The 18154-nt window shown below is 54.2% G+C and overlaps 7 protein-coding genes across 7 annotated transcripts; 3 read left to right on the top strand and 4 right to left on the bottom strand.

The window, feature by feature from the left end:
• Positions 1 to 141: 141 nt before the first annotated feature.
• PFLUO_LOCUS4988 (uncharacterized protein) lies at positions 142 to 862 on the bottom strand (the record flags this gene model as incomplete). Its single annotated transcript, XM_073782393.1, has 2 exons — positions 142 to 356; positions 418 to 862. 2 exons carry the CDS (start codon positions 860 to 862, stop codon positions 142 to 144), a joined length of 660 nt encoding a protein of 219 aa, XP_073639053.1.
• A 333-nt stretch (positions 863 to 1195) lies between these two features.
• Positions 1196 to 4606, top strand: PFLUO_LOCUS4987 (DNA-directed DNA polymerase gamma mip1; the record flags this gene model as incomplete). The annotated part of the gene is made up of 1 exon (XM_073782392.1): positions 1196 to 4606. The coding sequence occupies one exon, from the start codon at positions 1196 to 1198 to the stop codon at positions 4604 to 4606; it is 3411 nt and encodes a 1136-aa protein (XP_073639052.1).
• Positions 4607 to 5190: 584 nt separating this feature from the next.
• On the top strand, positions 5191 to 7299 carry PFLUO_LOCUS4986 (uncharacterized protein; the record flags this gene model as incomplete). The annotated part of the gene is made up of 4 exons (XM_073782391.1): positions 5191 to 6936; positions 6996 to 7048; positions 7099 to 7152; positions 7206 to 7299. 4 exons carry the CDS (start codon positions 5191 to 5193, stop codon positions 7297 to 7299), a joined length of 1947 nt encoding a protein of 648 aa, XP_073639051.1.
• A 108-nt stretch (positions 7300 to 7407) lies between these two features.
• PFLUO_LOCUS4985 (uncharacterized protein) lies at positions 7408 to 8649 on the bottom strand (the record flags this gene model as incomplete). The annotated part of the gene is made up of 2 exons (XM_073782390.1): positions 7408 to 8404; positions 8465 to 8649. 2 exons carry the CDS (start codon positions 8647 to 8649, stop codon positions 7408 to 7410), a joined length of 1182 nt encoding a protein of 393 aa, XP_073639050.1.
• Positions 8650 to 9002: 353 nt separating this feature from the next.
• On the top strand, positions 9003 to 12695 carry PFLUO_LOCUS4984 (DNA helicase rad5; the record flags this gene model as incomplete). The annotated part of the gene is made up of 1 exon (XM_073782389.1): positions 9003 to 12695. The coding sequence occupies one exon, from the start codon at positions 9003 to 9005 to the stop codon at positions 12693 to 12695; it is 3693 nt and encodes a 1230-aa protein (XP_073639049.1).
• A 455-nt stretch (positions 12696 to 13150) lies between these two features.
• Positions 13151 to 14164, bottom strand: PFLUO_LOCUS4983 (uncharacterized protein; the record flags this gene model as incomplete). The annotated part of the gene is made up of 3 exons (XM_073782387.1): positions 13151 to 13260; positions 13321 to 13734; positions 13999 to 14164. 3 exons carry the CDS (start codon positions 14162 to 14164, stop codon positions 13151 to 13153), a joined length of 690 nt encoding a protein of 229 aa, XP_073639048.1.
• Positions 14165 to 14916: 752 nt separating this feature from the next.
• Positions 14917 to 17876, bottom strand: PFLUO_LOCUS4982 (uncharacterized protein; the record flags this gene model as incomplete). The annotated part of the gene is made up of 5 exons (XM_073782386.1): positions 14917 to 15233; positions 15286 to 16794; positions 17494 to 17530; positions 17594 to 17686; positions 17751 to 17876. 5 exons carry the CDS (start codon positions 17874 to 17876, stop codon positions 14917 to 14919), a joined length of 2082 nt encoding a protein of 693 aa, XP_073639047.1.
• Positions 17877 to 18154: the final 278 nt, after the last annotated feature.

Genomic DNA, 18154 nt, shown 5'->3' with positions numbered 1-18154 from the left:
CCGTGGGACTTATGGCTGTCATAGTGCGCTAAAAGAGTTCTTCTTGTCCGAAAGCCCAGGAGAAAAAAAAAAAAAAAACGCCAGCCTGACAATGCTCCAACCCGCAATGCGAAATAAAAGAAAAGAGGCAAGATGGCAACCCTATGCCTCTGCAGGGGTGGCGGCGCTTCTTTTCTTCGTCATCAACTTGAGCTGCAGGGGAATAAGGCTCCTCCTTGGTCCGGCCGCTTCGTTTCTGGTGAGAGGTTTCCGGCACACGGGACAAGTGCCTCGCTGCGCTTTGCCTGATGAGTCTGCGCGTTGCTCTTCGCTGTTCTTCAAACAGTCGATGATACACTTGTGGCAGAAGAGATGACCTATGGATTGAGAATCAGTGCCATGTCCCGCGTCGAAGAAGGTTCGGACCGGATGACTTACCACAGGCTGTGCTTGTCGCATCCTCGGGTGTGTCCATGCACACGGGGCAGTTGTACGAGGCTAGCACCGAACGCCCCTTCTCGTGTTCGAACGATTGCTGAGCTTTAACTGCATCCTCTCGCTGCTTTGCCAGTGCTTTTGCCAACGAAACAGACCCATCCACTCCTGTCAAGTCGATTGCTTCCACAAAGTCTTCATCATCTTCCGGCTGAGCTAGCGCCGAGGGTGCCGATGCCCGGGAGCCACTGTCACTACTCAGACGACGGCGCTTTACACCACGAAGAAGTTCTCGGCCCCTATGAGGGGTCGAGGAAGAGGATGGAGAGGAGGCATAGTGTCCAGTGGCTTGTTGCGGTGATGACGAGAGGCGGATGGGGAAGGGCCGGGTTGGTCTAGTGGACCGAGCGGAGGAGGTGAGATCGACGATAGGGGAGTGGCTATTCATGGCGAGGTGTCGGATTCTGCCTCAGTTCGCATGGTCCAGGGAAGAGGCCGAGGAGGATTGAGCTTTCCCTGATCGATGGGAAAGAACGAGAGCAGACAAACGAGCTCGGATAAGATGTGGCGGCCATAATAGATAAGCCCGGCCATCCGGCGAAATACTTGTTCCGGATAGCAATCCCATCCATGATGATCACCAACGGACCTGCATCACCAGTGACTGCGTTCGCCCATACCCAATTTCACCATCTGTCGTGGTCTACTACACTCGGTTTGCAGCCTGTCTGGCTGCACTCTCTCACCTCTGTTTACCATGACATAAACGCGTCTTCTTATCATGCTCTCTTTCTGCGCTCCCCACTCCAGGGGCGCGGCGCGATGGCGCCTCCGGCCACCAAGACATCTGCCAGCGGCTCGCGCTTTCCTACTCCGCTGCGATATCCCGTCCACGCGGACTCGGCATCAGCGATACTCACTGTCCGTTCGCGCGTCCCCCCGGTTCAATGATATCGGCGTGCAGCAGCTCAGCGATCATGTCCACCCTCAAATCTTTCCGACCAAGGCCCGGACTCCCGACCCAGAGCTTGTGGCTCTGTCAAAAGACCACCTCGCAAGGCATGACCTCCTTGGAAAATCTCAGACCGGCGCGGAGCCCGTTGCATTCAATTTCCCCGCTCTGCAGGGGCAAAGTTTGGACGAACATTTCTTTAAACTCGGCATGGATGCATCGGAGCCCTACCTGACCTACGCCAAATCGTATGCGACTGTGAATTGCTCGAACAAACCGCGCAAGTGGGTCAAGCGCAGCGGATGGACAAAATATCATGCGGATGGCTCCTCCGAGCCTGTCGATGCGCCGAACGAGTCTATGCTCACTTTCGATACGGAGGTCATGTATAAGGAACACTCTTACGCAGTCATGGCTTGCGCAGTCAGTCCAACTGCGTGGTACGCATGGATCTCACCCTGGCTGTTGGGAGAGTCGACGGAGCAAGTTCAGCTGATACCCCTGGGAGACCCCACGCAATCCCGGATCGTCATTGGTCACAATATTGGATACGACCGAGCACGGGTGCTGGAGGAGTACGACATGCAGCAGACTCGGAATTTCTTCCTCGATACAATGTCCCTTCATGTGGCTGTCAATGGCATGTGCTCACAGCAACGACCGACCTGGATGCGCCATAAAAAGAATAAGGATTTGAGAGACAAGATTGCAAGCGAGCACGACTCAGTGGAGTTGGCCGCGTTGCTGGAGAACAACATGTTGAGGGAAGAAGAGGAGGAATTGTGGGTGGGTCGGAGCTCAGTAAACTCCTTGCGAGACGTCGCCAAGTTTCATTGCGATGTCACCATCGACAAGTCTCAAAGAGACTACTTTGGTGAGCTTGATCGGCCAGCCATTCTGGAACGATTGGAAGAACTTCTCGACTATTGCGCTGCCGATGTTGCCATCACCCACCGTGTGTACCGCAAGGTCTTTCCAAATTTTCTCGAAACGTGCCCACATCCCGTCAGCTTCGGCGCTCTACGACACCTCTCTTCAGTTATCCTTCCTGTCGATCAATCCTGGCAGGAGTACTTGACCAACGCAGAAGAAACCTACCATAAGCGGCTCGATGTCGTTCAACGGAAATTAGTCGAGCTATGTGAGGAGGCTTTGAAGGTCAAAGATCAACCGGATGTTTATACCAATGACCCCTGGCTGCGGCAGCTGGACTGGACTGGCCAGGAGGTCAAAATGGCCAAGGGAAAGAAAAAGGGAGATCCACCTCGTCCGGCCGCACGGCAGAAGAAACCTGGAATGCCCAAATGGTACAAGGATTTGTTCGCGACAAACGCCGCAGATATCAACCTCACGGTACGAACTCGCATTGCGCCCATTTTGCTCAAACTGTCATGGGACGGGTTCCCTCTTGTCTGGTCCGACAAGTACGGCTGGACCTTCCGAGTTCCTCGTGATCAGACGAAGATTTTCGAAAACCAGCCCGTCATTACATGCGACATGGCCGAAGAAAAGAACCAGCAGCTTCGAGAAGACAGGAAAAGCATCTACTTCAAAATCCCGCACAAGGATGGTCCTCAAGCCCGATGCACGAATCCCCTGGGTAAAGGCTACATGCAATATTTCGAGCGAGGGACTTTGTCTTCCGAGTTTGAACTTGCCAAGGAGGCTCTAGATATGAATGCCTCTTGCTCTTATTGGATCAGTGCACGAGACCGGATCAGGAATCAAATGGTGGTCTATGAGGACCAGGTGCAGAACAAGGGACTGCAAAAGAGCGCCGGCGACAACCGACTGGGATTCATCCTGCCGCAGGTTATCCCTATGGGTACCATCACCCGACGGGCTGTGGAAAACACCTGGCTTACCGCAAGTAATGCTAAGGAAAATCGGGTTGGATCCGAGCTCAAGGCCATGATCAAGGCACCTCCAGGCTACGCGTTTGTCGGTGCCGATGTTGACTCCCAAGAGCTGTGGATTGCAAGTTTGGTTGGTGATGCCTCTTTTCAAATCCATGGAGGCAATGCAATTGGCTTCATGACTCTGGAAGGCTCCAAGGCCGAAGGCACGGATCTGCACTCGCGAAGTGCTCAGATTCTGGGGATTTCGCGCAACGACGCAAAGGTGTTCAACTATGGCCGGATTTACGGAGCTGGCCTCAAGTTTGCTGCTACCCTTCTCCGCCAGTTCAATCCGTCGCTGTCAGAGAAGCAGACGCAGGAAACCGCGGCGAAGCTTTATAAAGAGACCAAGGGAACGCGTACTTCACGTCGCCTTTTGAATGACAGCCCCTTTTGGAGGGGTGGCACCGAGTCCTTTGTATTCAATAAGCTTGAGGAGTTTGCGGACCAAGAACGACCGAGAACGCCTGCGTTGGGCGCCGGCATCACCGAAGCACTCATGCGACGCTTCATCAACAAAGGCAGTTTCATGACGTCTCGCATCAACTGGGCCATTCAATCGTCGGGTGTCGATTATCTCCATCTGCTCATCGTCGCAATGGATTATCTCATCCGGCTGTTCAACATCCAAGCCCGCCTCGCCATCACCGTTCATGATGAGATCCGGTATCTTGCGAAGGATGAGGACAAATACCGCGCGGCTTTGGCGCTGCAGATTGCCAATGTCTGGACCCGCGCCATCTTCTCGGAACAAGTGGGCATCGACGATCTTCCCCAGTCGTGCGCCTACTTTTCGGCGGTTGATATTGATCATGTGTTGCGAAAGGAAGTCAACATGGACTGCGTGACTCCCTCGCATCCCCACAAGATCCCGCATGGCGAAACCTTGGATATCTCCCAGCTTCTGGATAAGGGCTCCGAGGCTTTCTTGGATCCTTCCGTCCAGCCCAAATCTCCCCCATGCCCCGAACAGTACGCCTACACACCGCGAGAGTCGGTCATGTCCGCTCTGCAGGCATCTCAGGACATCGCTTTCATCAAAGCTCAAATCACCAAGGACGACAAGGAACTTCGTGAGATCATCAAGGAGAAGTCTCGCACGGGCGCCACTTCCAACACTTCAAAAACTCGCTCCTCTACTGCGACCAAGACTCGAGGCAAGTCGGCCGCGCGGGCCTATGCGAAACCCCAGCGTGCAGTGCTCATGGACATGGAGTCCGGTCTGTACTCGGACTTCCGCAATAATGTGCCTCGACACACTGCTTCCTCCAGCAGCAAACAGGGTCAAATGGGACTTCATCGTTCTTCCCCTTGGAAGCCGTGGCCATCGGCTCGGGCATAGTGTGAATGCTGGTGCCGTCTCTCCCTTGCCAGTATATTTCCTTTGTTTTGTGATATCATGTATTTCTCTTCATTGTACCATTTTTTGCTCTATTGGATCTAAAGGCCCTGGCTGGATGCGGTTGTTCTTTGGAGTGTTTTGGGAGGCCAGCATTGGGACGGCGTTGTGAAAGGAGGACTATGAGAGGCCTGGAGTGTTTATAGCCCGGGTGTGTATGATATGATCATAAATAATAATGACTTTCATCAAAACAACCGCTTTTCGTGGTATTGTCCAGAAATCCAACAATGAAGAAAGCGGTCAACCCCGAAGATGGAAAGACCCGTGCGCTGGAATGCTTCCCCGCCGATCATCACCTCCTCCTTTTCTTGCCCATCGGCATCCTTTACTCCTTCATTGCGTGTTCGATGGTCTTGTTCTGATCCCTGTTTTGAACGCGTGTGGCGCATCGAGCAAGTCTCCCTGGCCGATCTTCCGCTCCTAGTCAACGTCATTTCCCGGCGATGCTGCGACAACCACGCCCGGCTTCTCCTTGAGAAGCGCTTTGGTCTACCTGCCTAACATTCGTCTCATTACCGGTCACGATGAGCGTCCACGCAGTTGATTATGCGCACAGTGGCGCGATGCGCTCGGGCGACGTACAGCACATCGACATCGAGCTGGGTCGCCGGTCGTCCCACTCGCAGAGATCGCCGACGAGGAAGGACGAGGCTGACACTTTTACCACCTCTGCCGCCCGAGTCAATTCCACTGATACAACTAAACAACGGCGGGTGCGCCGCTCCAACACCGCGCGCTCCTATCGTCCAGAAAACATACTTCATGACTCCAATTGGCAACCCGGCACAGAGCCCGGCATTGACCCGACCCAGCCATTTCCTCCTCACGGTTCAGACTGGGCTTCGAATGTGCCAACGGACCTACACCGGCAATGCGAAATCACAGTGGTAGACTTTTCACAACATGAGATGCGGCAATACGAGTTGGACAATAGTACACTCGAGCAATTTTTAGAGCGCGAGCGAGAACCATGGGTTCAATGCCGCTGGATCAATGTCAATGGCTTAAGCTGGGACGTGATCAAGACTCTGGGAAACCACAAGGGAATCCACCGGCTGGCGATTGAGGACCTGGTCCACACCACCAATCGCACCAAGGCCGACTGGTATTCGGATCATGCATACGTTGTACTGACGCTGCAGAAGCTGGTGAAGCTCCAGCAGGAGCTCAGTGACTCCGATGACTCCGAAGACGACAAGCCGAATGGGGACCGCAAGTTCAAGGAACGGCAGAGTTCGGTTTCAAGCGACAAATCCTCGATCTCTATGAAGCGGCAGGGTAAAAAAAACATTGTTCTCGCAGCGCTGAAGGATATCTTCCAGCCCAAGCAACCGAGAAAGCATAACATCCAAAGGGCGACGACGGTCGGATCCAGTGTTCGTCCTGGAATAGGACGGCCATCCTCGCGACAAGCCTCTCGACAAGTCTCTCAGTTTGGAAACGTGGCTGCCTCTACGGGAACCACGGGGCGAACTCTACAGCGCTATCGTGGCGGCCCTAACGAGGACCGGATTGGGTTCATGGAGCGCCATGCCGTGCTAGCAGCGAAGGGACTATGTGTCACGCTGGAGCAAGTTTCCATCTTTCTTCACGCGGATAATACCGTTACATCCTTTTTCGAGACAAGTGCCGATGACATCGAGGCACCCATCGTCAGGCGTCTCAGTTCCCCAGAAACAATCCTCCGACAGTCGTGTGATGCCAGTATGCTTATGCAGGCCATCCTCGATGCAATTATCGATCTTGCCATCCCCGTCACAATGGCCTACCAAGACTCAATCGGTGACCTGGAACTGGAGGTCCTGACCGATCCGGATATCGACCAGTCCAAGTTTCTCTACATTTTGACATCTGAGATTGCCATTCTGCGCAATTCCATGCAGCCCATTGTGGCTGTCATCAACGCTCTTCGTGACCACCGGTCTGAGCCTATCAGCACCCCCGGCTTGGGCATCCTACGAGGGAACACTCCATTAAGCTCGTCTGATACCCCGGGAGACATGTCCGACCATCGTTCACACATCGGCGTCACGACACCGAACCTGAAGAGCATGAGCGGCACGAGCGTCAGTATTAGCTCCATGTGCCATACCTACCTCGGTGATGCTTTGGATCATTGCATTACTATTGTGGAAGGATACGATCAGATGCGGCGTGCTGCGGACAACATGATTGACCTTATTTTCAATACCATTGGCGCCTACCAAAACGAGAGCATGAAGCAGCTGACGATCGTCACCTGTCTTTATCTGCCGCTGACTTTCTTGACTGTGAGTTTCTCTTCGTCTGAATAGTTTTTCAGAGGCTGACCTTGGCATCATTGTGTTAGGGTTACTTTGGAATGAACTTCAAAGATTTTGCTGGAATCCACAACAGCGACTCGTGAGTTTTCAGAGAGCGGTTCTGGTACGATGAGTCTCTAACGGGCGCAGGTATTTTTGGAAGATTGCAGTGCCGTTTGTGGTCGTCACGACTCTGTTGCTGATGTAGGTGCCTTCATCACTTTTTCCCAGATATTTGAATGCTGACTTTCCCACAGGCGCGACAAAATCCAACGATATGCCGTGATGCTCGCTCAGAGACGCTTGATCGTCAGTTCCAGAAAACAGCGGAGAGAGCAGAAGGAAAGATAGATGGGAAGATAGGCGGAATTGGCCATGTTTATATCTTGCTTTCCTCAGTCTATGAGGTCTTGTATTCTTATCATCTATTGTACATGTTCTATACAGCATTGCTTCTGATCAAATACTCTTCCGCTGGAATGCCATATACGCCTTCCACGGAAGTCTCCAATCTGACCGAAGCAGCTCCGGTTTGAAGACGTCAAAATCATGCTGCTGCAGGCGATCCAGCCACAGCCGCGTGCTGACCGCAGGCATAAAGACACCGAATGCGCGATTGATCTCATCGAGAGGCGACTCCCCGCGAGTGGCCGAAGACGTATCATATTCATGACCCTCCTCGCCCTCGTGCTCAAAGTCATGACCGACATCTTCGCCCGCGCGCAGATTGCTCAGCATCTGCTGCGCCGTGATCAGATGGTCACTCGCACGCGTCGCAACAGTAAAGACTGCATCACGGAGTCCCTCCGCATTCGCTCCCTGCCGCAACACATCCTCCTCCTTAACCCCCGCCTGCGCCATCACATCCAACGGCAACATGACAGCGCCCTGTTTCGAGCCTCCCCCGGCAATATTCGCTGCATTCCCACTCGGGGACATTGCAGCCGGCGGCGGAAACGCAACGAGCGGCAACCCACGCAGCACGGCCGAAATGCCCGCCGCCTTCCCAATATGAGACGCGACATGATCCGCCGTCACAGATGCCATCGGCAGTGCGGAGAGCGTCAGATACATCAGCGTCGAATAGGTATTCTCGGCGTAGGACTCCAGCGCCGCGATATCGGGGTACGGATCATTGGTGAGGGACTGTTCGCGCGCACTGATCATGCGGGTCAGCCAGCCTTTGCTAATCCGCGCGCGACCCTGAGTACGCTCGTGGATGTCTGAGATGGCAGAAGCGAGCAGAATGGCGACGGGTTCTTTGGGCGGCTGGCCCGCGAGGATCTTGGTTACTGCGTCGCGCCAGAACTGGAGGCGCATCAAGCCGATTGTGTAGGAGGAGGTAGAGTCTGGGATCAGGGAGAGGGAGACGTTGAGCGCGCGCAGGGCGACGTAGAAGGGTTGCGCGTGTCGGGGGATGAAAGTGCTCAGGGTGTAGGAGGGTCGGTCATATTTTCTTATAGATGAGAGGTGTTGTTAGTAGAGTGCTGGATAGTCAAATCTGGATGGTGCGTACGAGAGCAGGGACACGCAGTATTGGTGTGCGCCGTGGACTTCCTCCTCGGCGCTGGTCTGCGATGCGGCGATGCGAGTGCGACTGAAATGTCTTGCCTGTGATTGGCGAAGACCGCCAGCAGCAGAGAACCGGCATGTCCGGCTTCCTGCTCGACAGGAACGAGCAGGATCTCGGAAGAGGGACATCGATAGCGGCAATCGACGGTCCTTAGGGGCTGTTGCTCGGGTGGACGGTGGTCAAGATCTTTGGTTGCCAGACAAGGGGTTTCCCCTGCTCATGGAACTAACGGATTGTCTAGGTCAGTTTGTCAGCTGAATATAAAGATAACGTGAGGGATGTCTGCGAAAGAGAAGCAATCACACAGTCTTCATACCTGTACAATAATCTGGTGGCAGATGAGAAAGTGGTCAAGTGGAACTTTTTTCTTTTCGCGAGCCAGTGACGTCGGCCCGGTCTCGCGTCGGCGCGTCTTCCTTTTCTCTTCTCTCTCTCTTTCTCTTTTCCCTCTTCTTCCTTTCAACCACGTCGGCCCGGGACCATGAATGGAGATCTGGATTTGCGCCCAGCAAAACGCCCGCGCTACTTCGATGACCCTGGCACCCGAGACTCAGATCCAGACAGCCTCGACGCGTCCCTCCCTCGTCATTGTCCTGGTCTGAAGATAGGCGATCCGGAGACTGCTCAGACTGGCGATGATGGCCAACCCCCGGAACCAGCGCAGCCCGCTGCTGCTTCCAGCCAAACAGCAGATACAGCGACCCCGAAAGCCAGCACAACCGATTTCCCTACGCCAGAATCCTCTTCCCTTCAGCATGGACCAACTCAGCCCGAGCCGGGGAGCAACACGCCTGCCGAACCCGCGTGTGCCACACAAGGTGCAGATGGATTCGACGTCCAGCTCTTCACTAGCATCATTGGACAAGAACTGCCTCCCCCTGCGGTCAAGAAGATTCAGTCTGTCGCATCCAACGACATGGAGCGAGCAGTCAACATGTACTTCGATGGGACATGGGTGACGGCAAAAGTACCAAATGGCACCAAATCTGCCCGCCAATCCACCCTGCCGAAGCAACCCGATCCTAATAAAGGAATCTCGACGTCTTCTGAACCACAAATTCACGACAGTACTCCAGTTGAAGGCCCCTCCCTTTGGCGGAAACAACCGGCATCAAGATATATCGGAGCATTAGGCGTCGGCGGCTGGGCGACTCGAAGTGGGAAGGCTCTCATAAAGCACGGAGACATAGTCAACATTGAACGAGCCAGGTCGCAACCACTAACGAAACGTGGACGCGGCGGCAAGCTCCTCGCCAACCACAAGCCCGACGTCTTGACGCGATTTACAACCACATCCGGTCAGGAACTGGGACGGTTGCCCCACGAAACAGCCGAGTGGGTTTCCACCCTGATTGATCAGAAGATCTGTCGCTTTGAGGCTGTGTGCGTGTATGTGCCTGATTGGGTCCGGGTCAACGATACGATATACTTGCAACTACGGTGCTTCTTGCGCAAAGAAGTGTTTCAGCGCGGAGTGTTCACGGGAATGCCCGAAGATGACAACAGATCAACGGCTCTGTTCGAAGAGAAAGAGAGTACGGAGGAGAAGAAACTGCGGATCCGACAAGTGGCTCTAGTAAGGCTCTTCCATGAAGTCGGTCTCCAACCCACGTCAATCAACCCGACTACGGAGAAGCACAAGAGAGAGGGCTTGCTTCGGGCGGCTGAGATGGCTGAGCAATATGACAAGAAGGACAAATCGAAGGGCGCCAAAGATGCCAATGACTCCTCCGAGGAGGACGAAACACAGGAGCTTGAAGAGGATCAGCTCGACACTCTATATAAGAAGGCACAATCGTTTGACTTTAATATGCCCGAAGCGGAGCCTGCATCGACCTTTACTATGAATCTTCGCAAGTATCAGAAACAGGCTCTCCATTGGATGTTGGCCAAAGAAAAAGACACGCAGAAAGTTCGAGAACGATCTTTGCATCCCCTGTGGGAAGAGTATACCTGGCCAACTAAAGATGTTGATGAAAAAGATCTCCCAACCGTTGAGGGTATCGATCAGTTCTATGTCAATCCTTACTCGGGAGACCTCAGCATAGATTTCCCAGCTCAGGAGCAACACTGTCGAGGTGGAGTTCTGGCAGATGAGATGGGACTGGGCAAAACCATCGAGATGATGAGCCTCATCCATTCCCACAAAGCCGAGCCGAAACCACGGGAATTGGCCGATGCGAAGCCTCTCACCAGCCTCAACTCGAACTTCAACAACGCTTCTTCGGAGATAGTCCCTGCTCCCTACACGACCCTGGTTGTTGCTCCCACGTCACTTCTCTCTCAGTGGGAAAGCGAGGCGCTGAAAGCATCAGAAGCGGGCTCGATGCGAGTGATGGTATACCATGGGCCCGACAGAGGCATGTCCATCAGAGATATCTGCTCCGAATCAAAGCCCAACACTGCACCTCACTTGATAATCACCAGCTATGGCATCGTGTTGTCCCAATTGCGTGATCTTCCGCAGCAGCACATGCCCGGTTCGCCTGGAGGATTGTTCTCGGTTGAGTTTTTCCGCGTCATTCTTGACGAAGCCCACTCCATCAAGAACCGGCGCTCAAAGTCTGCCAGGGCCTGTTATGAACTCAAGGCTGTTCATCGATGGGCCCTTACCGGCACGCCTATCGTCAATCGACTAGAAGACCTCTTTAGTCTGGTGCGCTTCCTGAAGGTGGAGCCATGGAGCAATTTCTCTTTCTGGAAGACTTTCATCACCGTGCCATTCGAATCCAAGGAGTTTGTACGGGCCCTCAATGTCGTACAGAGCGTGCTGGAGCCGCTTGTACTTCGACGAACCAAGACGATGAAAACTCCCGAAGGCGAGCCATTGGTTCCTCTGCCAAAACGGACAATCACGATCGAGGAAGTGGAGTTGTCGCAGCAAGAGCGAGAAATCTACGACTGTATCTACATGCGAGCCAAACGGACCTTCAACGAAGGTGTCGAGACCGGCACTCTATTGCAGTCTTATTCAACGATCTTTGCTCAAATTCTGCGTCTTCGCCAGACTTGCTGTCATCCCATTCTCACCCGCAAAAAAGAAATCGTGGCCGATGAAGAAACTGCAGCGGCAGCGGCCGATGAGCTCAATGGACTGAAAGATGACATGGATCTTCAGGAACTGATCAACCAGTTCACCACCAGCACCGAGAGTGCTAGCAACGAGGACCGTCCGGGCGCCACGGCAACGTTCACAGCGCATGCTCTTCGCCAGATCCAGACCGAGTCGAGCGGCGAATGTCCTATCTGCTGCGAGGAGCCCATGATCGACCCGGCTGTCACAGCATGTTGGCATAGTGCCTGCAAGAAGTGTCTTGCGGATTTCCTGCGGCACCAAATGAACAAGGGCGAACAGGCACGTTGCTTCAACTGCCGGGCACCTGTCAACGCAAAGGACATCTTTGAGGTCGTGCGGCACCCTTCATCGCACTCCACCACACCTCTCGATGACGGCCTCCCTAGCGGCACCCCGCCAGCAGACTCTCAACCAGCTCCACGAATCTCTCTCCGACGTATATATCCTCTGTCGCCGTCCGCTCACACGTCGGCCAAGATCCATGCTCTCCTCACCCACCTGTCGCGTGTGGCACCCAACACCAAATCGGTGGTCTTCTCGCAGTTCACCTCGTTCTTGGATCTGATCGGCCCGCAGCTGACACGCATGGGAATCTCTCACGTCCGTCTCGATGGAAGCATGCCACATAAAGCGCGTGCCGCCGTCCTTGCTCAATTCAGCAAAGCCGAGACTTACGACGACGAAATCATCGACGCCGAGGATGAACCTCCCTCCATCTCACGCGCCTTCCCTGGTGCAACAACAACAGCATCCTCATCTTCCAGTTCATCCTCCCCGCCCACAGTCCTCCTCATCTCCTTGCGCGCCGGCGGCGTCGGTCTCAACCTCACAACGGCCAGCAATGTCTTCATCATGGATCCGTGGTGGAGCTTCGCCATTGAAGCACAAGCGATCGACCGCGTCCACCGCATGGGTCAGACGCGCGATGTTTTTGTTACAAGGTTCGTGGTCAAGGACTCGATTGAGGGCCGCATGCTGCGCGTGCAAGATCGTAAGATGAACATCGCTGGTTCGCTTGGCTTGAGGGTTGGTGGTGATGAGCCTGAGGAGGATAAGCGGAAGGAACGGATTGCTGAGCTGAAATTGCTATTTGAATAGAAGCCAGGTTCTTGCTATCTGTGTGTTTTTTTTTTTTTTTGTTTTTTTTTTGTTTTTTTTTTCCTTTTCTGCTGAAAATAGTCTATGATACCCGGTGGGGACTTTTGCAGGGATCTTTTAGGGTTTGTCATAGCATGGCTGCCTTTCGGGGGAGTTTTATTTATTGACTAGATTCTCTTCAATTTGATGGATATGTCTATCATGTATAGCGTATTACCGTAGATGTCTCCACCTGCATAGAGGTAAAGAGTCCAGTGCACCATGATCATGAAACACGGAATGTAATTGGATACTAATACACCAAAAAAGCAGTATCACAAGGCGAAGCGGAATAAATATCAACCAAGGAATCGATCAACGTGTTCAAGTCGACCAGAAATCTCCAAGTAGGCTCGACGCCGTAGGGGAGCCCGAAAATCATCTCCATTTAGCATCAATCCTTAGTGATTATTTATTCACTTGCTGGAGTGATGCAGATGGGTGACCTTATTCAGACGCTCCTTCATCCGGGACATGGTACCGTGCTTCTGAGGACTATCCCTGCCTTCAGACGAGCCGCCCGCTTCTGTCAGGGATCATCAATCAGCATTGTTTACATATTCAATCGTGAACCGTGAATACTCACTCGGCGCATCACCCGACGCATCCGCCTTCCCAGAAGGAGCTTTATTTACGTCCTTCTCAAACTCCGATGCCGAATGCGGCGCCGGACCCTGCGGGCCTTTCAAGGCCTCCTCGCTGACCTTTAGATTGGGATCAGCCATTGCCGATGGCGGGTGGCTGCTCTCGGCATCAGCTTTCTGGGCATCGGGTTTCTCGGCGCTGCGTTGCTCGGCGCCGCCGGTGGGTGGTTTCTCGGTGGCGCTGCTGCTTCCGCCGCCGTTGCCGCCGCTTGCTTCTGTTGAGCTAGACATGGGTTGTCCGGTCGTGGTGGAGACGAGATTGTCCGCTGGGCTGGGCTCGGTGGTGGTCTTCTTGGCGGCTGAGCTGTCTACCGTGGGGGTGGGTTCGTCGATTGAGTTTGCGTTGTCGGATTGATCTGCCGAGGTGGTTGAAAGATGAGTTAGTTGATCGGGTCAGGTCCGGTCATAGATGATATAGTGAAAGGGGTATGACAGCGTTTGTGAGGGGATTGCGGGAATTAGATCAGCCGTTATACACTCGGTCTCTCTCCCTCCAGTCATGGAAGAGAGAGAACACCATGTGGCCTGACCCTGCAACGCAAGCGTTTCGTCATAAACGGGCAGAAACCTCCGGCGGACCTTGATGTCAAGATGGCGCGAACGTGGCTCACTCAACTCACCTTCGCGGTTTCCGGCGTCGAACGGATCGTTGACGGCGCCTTTGCCCTGGACGCCCGACATGGGTTCGTCCCCGTGTGTCTCCACGGACTGTAGCTGATGAGAGGTGTCATCCTCGCCCCAGATGGCGGTCGTGGCCTTTTGCACCACGTTGTTGATGGTCTCCATTGTTTTGCGTTTCTGCTTCTCTCTGCTGGGGTTGGGTTTCGCGGGTATCTAATCAGGGTGGTCACAGTGTATCGGCTCTGGAATGAGGTGAAGTTTGAGGTGGATGTCGATGAATCCGTGGGTAGTCGTGAGTCAAGACGTCAGTCCAGGTACTAGGGGGCAGCCGCGCCTCTTAATGCCCGCTCAGCCCCTAAAATAGCAAAGCCAGACAATCCTACGTCAGTGGGGGTTGAAGCCAGAGCTTCGTGGTGGTGGTGACGTCATCACGTGGTAGATGAATCGGGCCCCGCTGGGATCCTGGCGTTCAATAGGAGAACGGATTCATCTGGAGACCACAATTCGGCCTGGATGGATAGATAACAACATCCTAGTGCTCTTTTAGACATGCCTAGATGGCCCATGTCGAAAAGAATATCAGACTTGCTGCCTAGAGATGAATGTACAGTTGTAGCCCTCGATTGCTTCGATTTAGCCTATTACGGCCTTCTCAGGCTCCTTATCCTTTGTATTCTCTGTTGTACCCGATTGCTGCCGACACAGACTCCACTTGGTAGATCCGCCAATGAGAATACCACAGGAACTGTAATTGTGCACATCAAATACCTCTGCTGCTTCTCTTTCTTAACATTCGGGGACATAACATGATGTAAAAACAGAACCAGCCGAGCCACTCTTCTAGACATGCATATAATCCAAGTCCCAAGTCCGAAAGAATAGCAAACTCCCGCTCTTGAATAAAATGAAACTCTCCATCACATTAGGCCCACGACGGCCTCTTCGGTCTCCCCGTTCTTCGTAGTCTTCGTGGGGTTCAACGGGTGTTTAGGGTCATAGCCGATGCTCTTGACAATACCGAGGCCCTTGGTCTTGCCTTCCCGGAACAGCACTCGGTCGCCCGGCGCCAGGAACTCCGGGCGTTGGATGAAGCGGAATGCGACGGTGGCACGGTCACCGGTGCGGATGAATGGGCGGTCAATGTCAATGACCGAGCAGGTCTGACTGACGGCGCCGACGTGCAGCATGGCCTGGTACTTGGGTTTGATGGTGGTGGCGTGAGAGAGAATCAAGACTGCGGCGATGGTTAGTAGTGATCCAATTCTGCGGCAGACGCAAAGGCATACCTTCTGCAACAAATTCGCGGTGCACCTTCGGGGGCTGGTCCATCTTCTTCAACACCACCATGCCCTTGCGCACTTCCTTGCGACGGACACGCTTCAAGGCAAACGAGCAGGACTGGCCCGCAAAGCACGCGCTGACCGCTATTCGCTTGCGCTCAATCGACTTGATCGTCGTGGTTGTGAACTGGCCTAGAGAGTCGGGTCCGACCTGGACGGTGTCGCCGGCGTGAATCACCCCGGACTTGGCCACGCCCGAGACCACCGTGCCGACGTGCGGGACGGAGAAAGTGTCGTTAATGATGAACTCGAACGGGCCCTCTGTGTCGTAGTGGCCGCGGTGAGGGAGGATGTTCAGGAACGTTCGCACCAGGTCCAGATTCTCACCGGTGACGTTGGATACTTGGAAGATGGGGCATATCCGCTGGCTCACAAACTGTGTGGCGGTGTTGATGGTCTCCTCCATATCCTTGACGAAGATGGGGATCTTGCGCGCACCGGGAGACTTGAGGATCTTCGCTAACTGGGTCAGGGTCTCCTGCAGAATCTGGGGCGGACAGATGTCAATCTTGGTCACAATGACCATGACGGGCACGTTCAAGGCCAAGGCAATGCCCAAGTGTTCTCGGCTCATGCCGATCAAACCATTGTTGGCGGCCACCATCAGCAGGCAGTAGTTTGGGCTGCTACTCAGCATCCCGAAGACAGTGGTGCGAAGGTAGCGCTCATGGCCCGCCAGATCAGAGAAGGAGATGACCTTGGCGGACCGCTTCCCGATATCTTCCCAGGACAGCTTGCGTCCCTGGGCGCTGCTCACGATCTCGCCGCGACTGTCGAATCCCATGATCTCCAGGCCGACGGAACTGGTCCGCCCGCTTTCCATCTCATGTTTGTGACGAAAGAGATTGACGCGCGCCTTGCCACGGCCATCGTCGAGGTTTCCTTTCACCAGAACCCCGAGCATGGTACTCTTGCCGGCATCCACGTTGCCTACCACCGCAATCCGGATCTCGCCCATCTCCTCGACATTTTCCGCATGCTGCCGGATCAGCACCTTGCCCCAGGCGCCCTTGATGCGCTCATGGGGCACCCGCGACTCCTCCGAGCCGCCCACATTGTAAGTGAGAAGGACCCGGCAGTAGGCAGGGATGGTCTCGGCGGCCTCGCGCAGACGACGCAGCGCCGTCTCCCATTGAGCCAGGTGCAAGCTCATCGAGTCCCCGCCATCCTCTAGTCCGAGGTCGAAGATGGTCTCTCCTTGTCCCTCGTCGATGCGATTGTGTAGGATGCCCGCTAATACCTGCAGGCTTTCTTCCGCGTTCTCATTTGTACCGAGCAACTGCTCCTTTAGCTTGACGGTTCGAGGCGCGTCTGACAGTTCAAGCTGGTCCAGGATATCCAGCTCGGCATGGTCCTCCGCCGTGGCAGTCGAGTAACCACTATCGCGGGGTACCTGCCCCACGCGCTGGGCCTGCTGCTTCTCGGCGTACTCGGCGAACTCGCTGAGAGCCTGCGCTGGTGTGAGCTGGAGCAGTATGCCCGGACATGATTAAGGAATCGCATACTAGTTCTCCTTTCCGTCGCTCTTCCGGGCTTTGTTTCAAACCTGCAGTGGGCATACTCTCAAGTGTGGGTGTCGGTCTGCTGAGACGCGTCGAATGGTAGTGGGATACGGTCGGGTAATGTTGCTGCGTCTTACTTTTGGGCGCATTCAGTCCGATAATATTCGAGGGATCATACTTTGGTTGGTGGAGGGGAATAGGTGAGAGTGTGAAAGACAAAGAGAGATGGGAGGGGAGCGCAGCTTTATCGATAAGTTTATTTGAGTCATCCGCCGCATCACTCTCCAACTGACACGACTCATATGATCTACGGGAACAGAAATAGTGGCCAAGAACACAGCCTCATGGTTATAGTGAGTCATTCATCGCGATGTGGATTGGTCTCTCCGTGGTGTTGGACTAGTCATGGACTAGTCCCGGTGGACTAGTTATGGAGACTAGTTATGGTAGACTCGTTATGGTGGACTCGTTCTGGATCCATGAATTCCTTCAGCGCAGTGATGCGCACTCGCCGAACAAACGCCATTCCCTCTATGTCCATCACCTCGTCATGCCTGGGGGGAGATTAAAACAACCGAATCACCTAGAGTGGGTTAGTTGATGAAGACGAGGTAGGTCCAGATGCCACCACAAGCACTCATGGCAGACTCACCTCGCACAAATAGCATCTCCTCCTGCTTCTTGATCGTCTGTATCCACAACATCCACGCTTAGCACGATATTAGAGACAGTGTCTGCACAGGGTGACCTACCCGGGTGGTCTCTTCCTCGTTCTCGTCCTCCTCCACCACGTAGATGGTCTCCTCGACGTCGCCTAGGACTAGATTGCAGTGGGAATCGTATGCCTGGCCATAGTCATCACTGTCAGCCGTCTGTCTAGCTCGCAATGGCACGTCCGACCGAACTCACATGAAGACGACCCTTGAGCTCGCGGTCACCGCGCAGCTTCACAAAAACGGTCTCATCAAGGGACAGGCGCACGAGGTCCAGAGGCTCCGAGACAGATGCGGTACCTGCATCCTCGGTGTCGGCCATGGTGAGAGTGTAGGATGGTGGAACAATTCGGGTCAAATGAAGATTCGGTGGGAGCTTTGGGTGGTGGCCCAATGGGGATTAGCGTGTTGCGGCGTGACCCAGGCTGAGTCATCAATTTGTTCCCCGGGTTTTTTTGGGTTGTTGACTGGGTTGACCGGGGTTGCTCCACTAAGTGCGCTGGATGAGTGGATAACAGGATCTAGAAGTGAGGGGTCTGTGAGATTGTAGGAGACTAACTAATATTAATGCAGTTAGTGACTTAGGCAGTGAGCGTGGCC

The sequence above is a fragment of the Penicillium psychrofluorescens genome (assembly GCF_964197705.1).
Source record: "Penicillium psychrofluorescens genome assembly, chromosome: 3".
In the NCBI taxonomy this organism is placed as follows: Eukaryota; Fungi; Ascomycota; class Eurotiomycetes; order Eurotiales; family Aspergillaceae; genus Penicillium; species Penicillium psychrofluorescens.
Note: the sequence above shows the minus strand (reverse complement) of the source record. Positions and strands in the feature narration are given on the sequence as shown.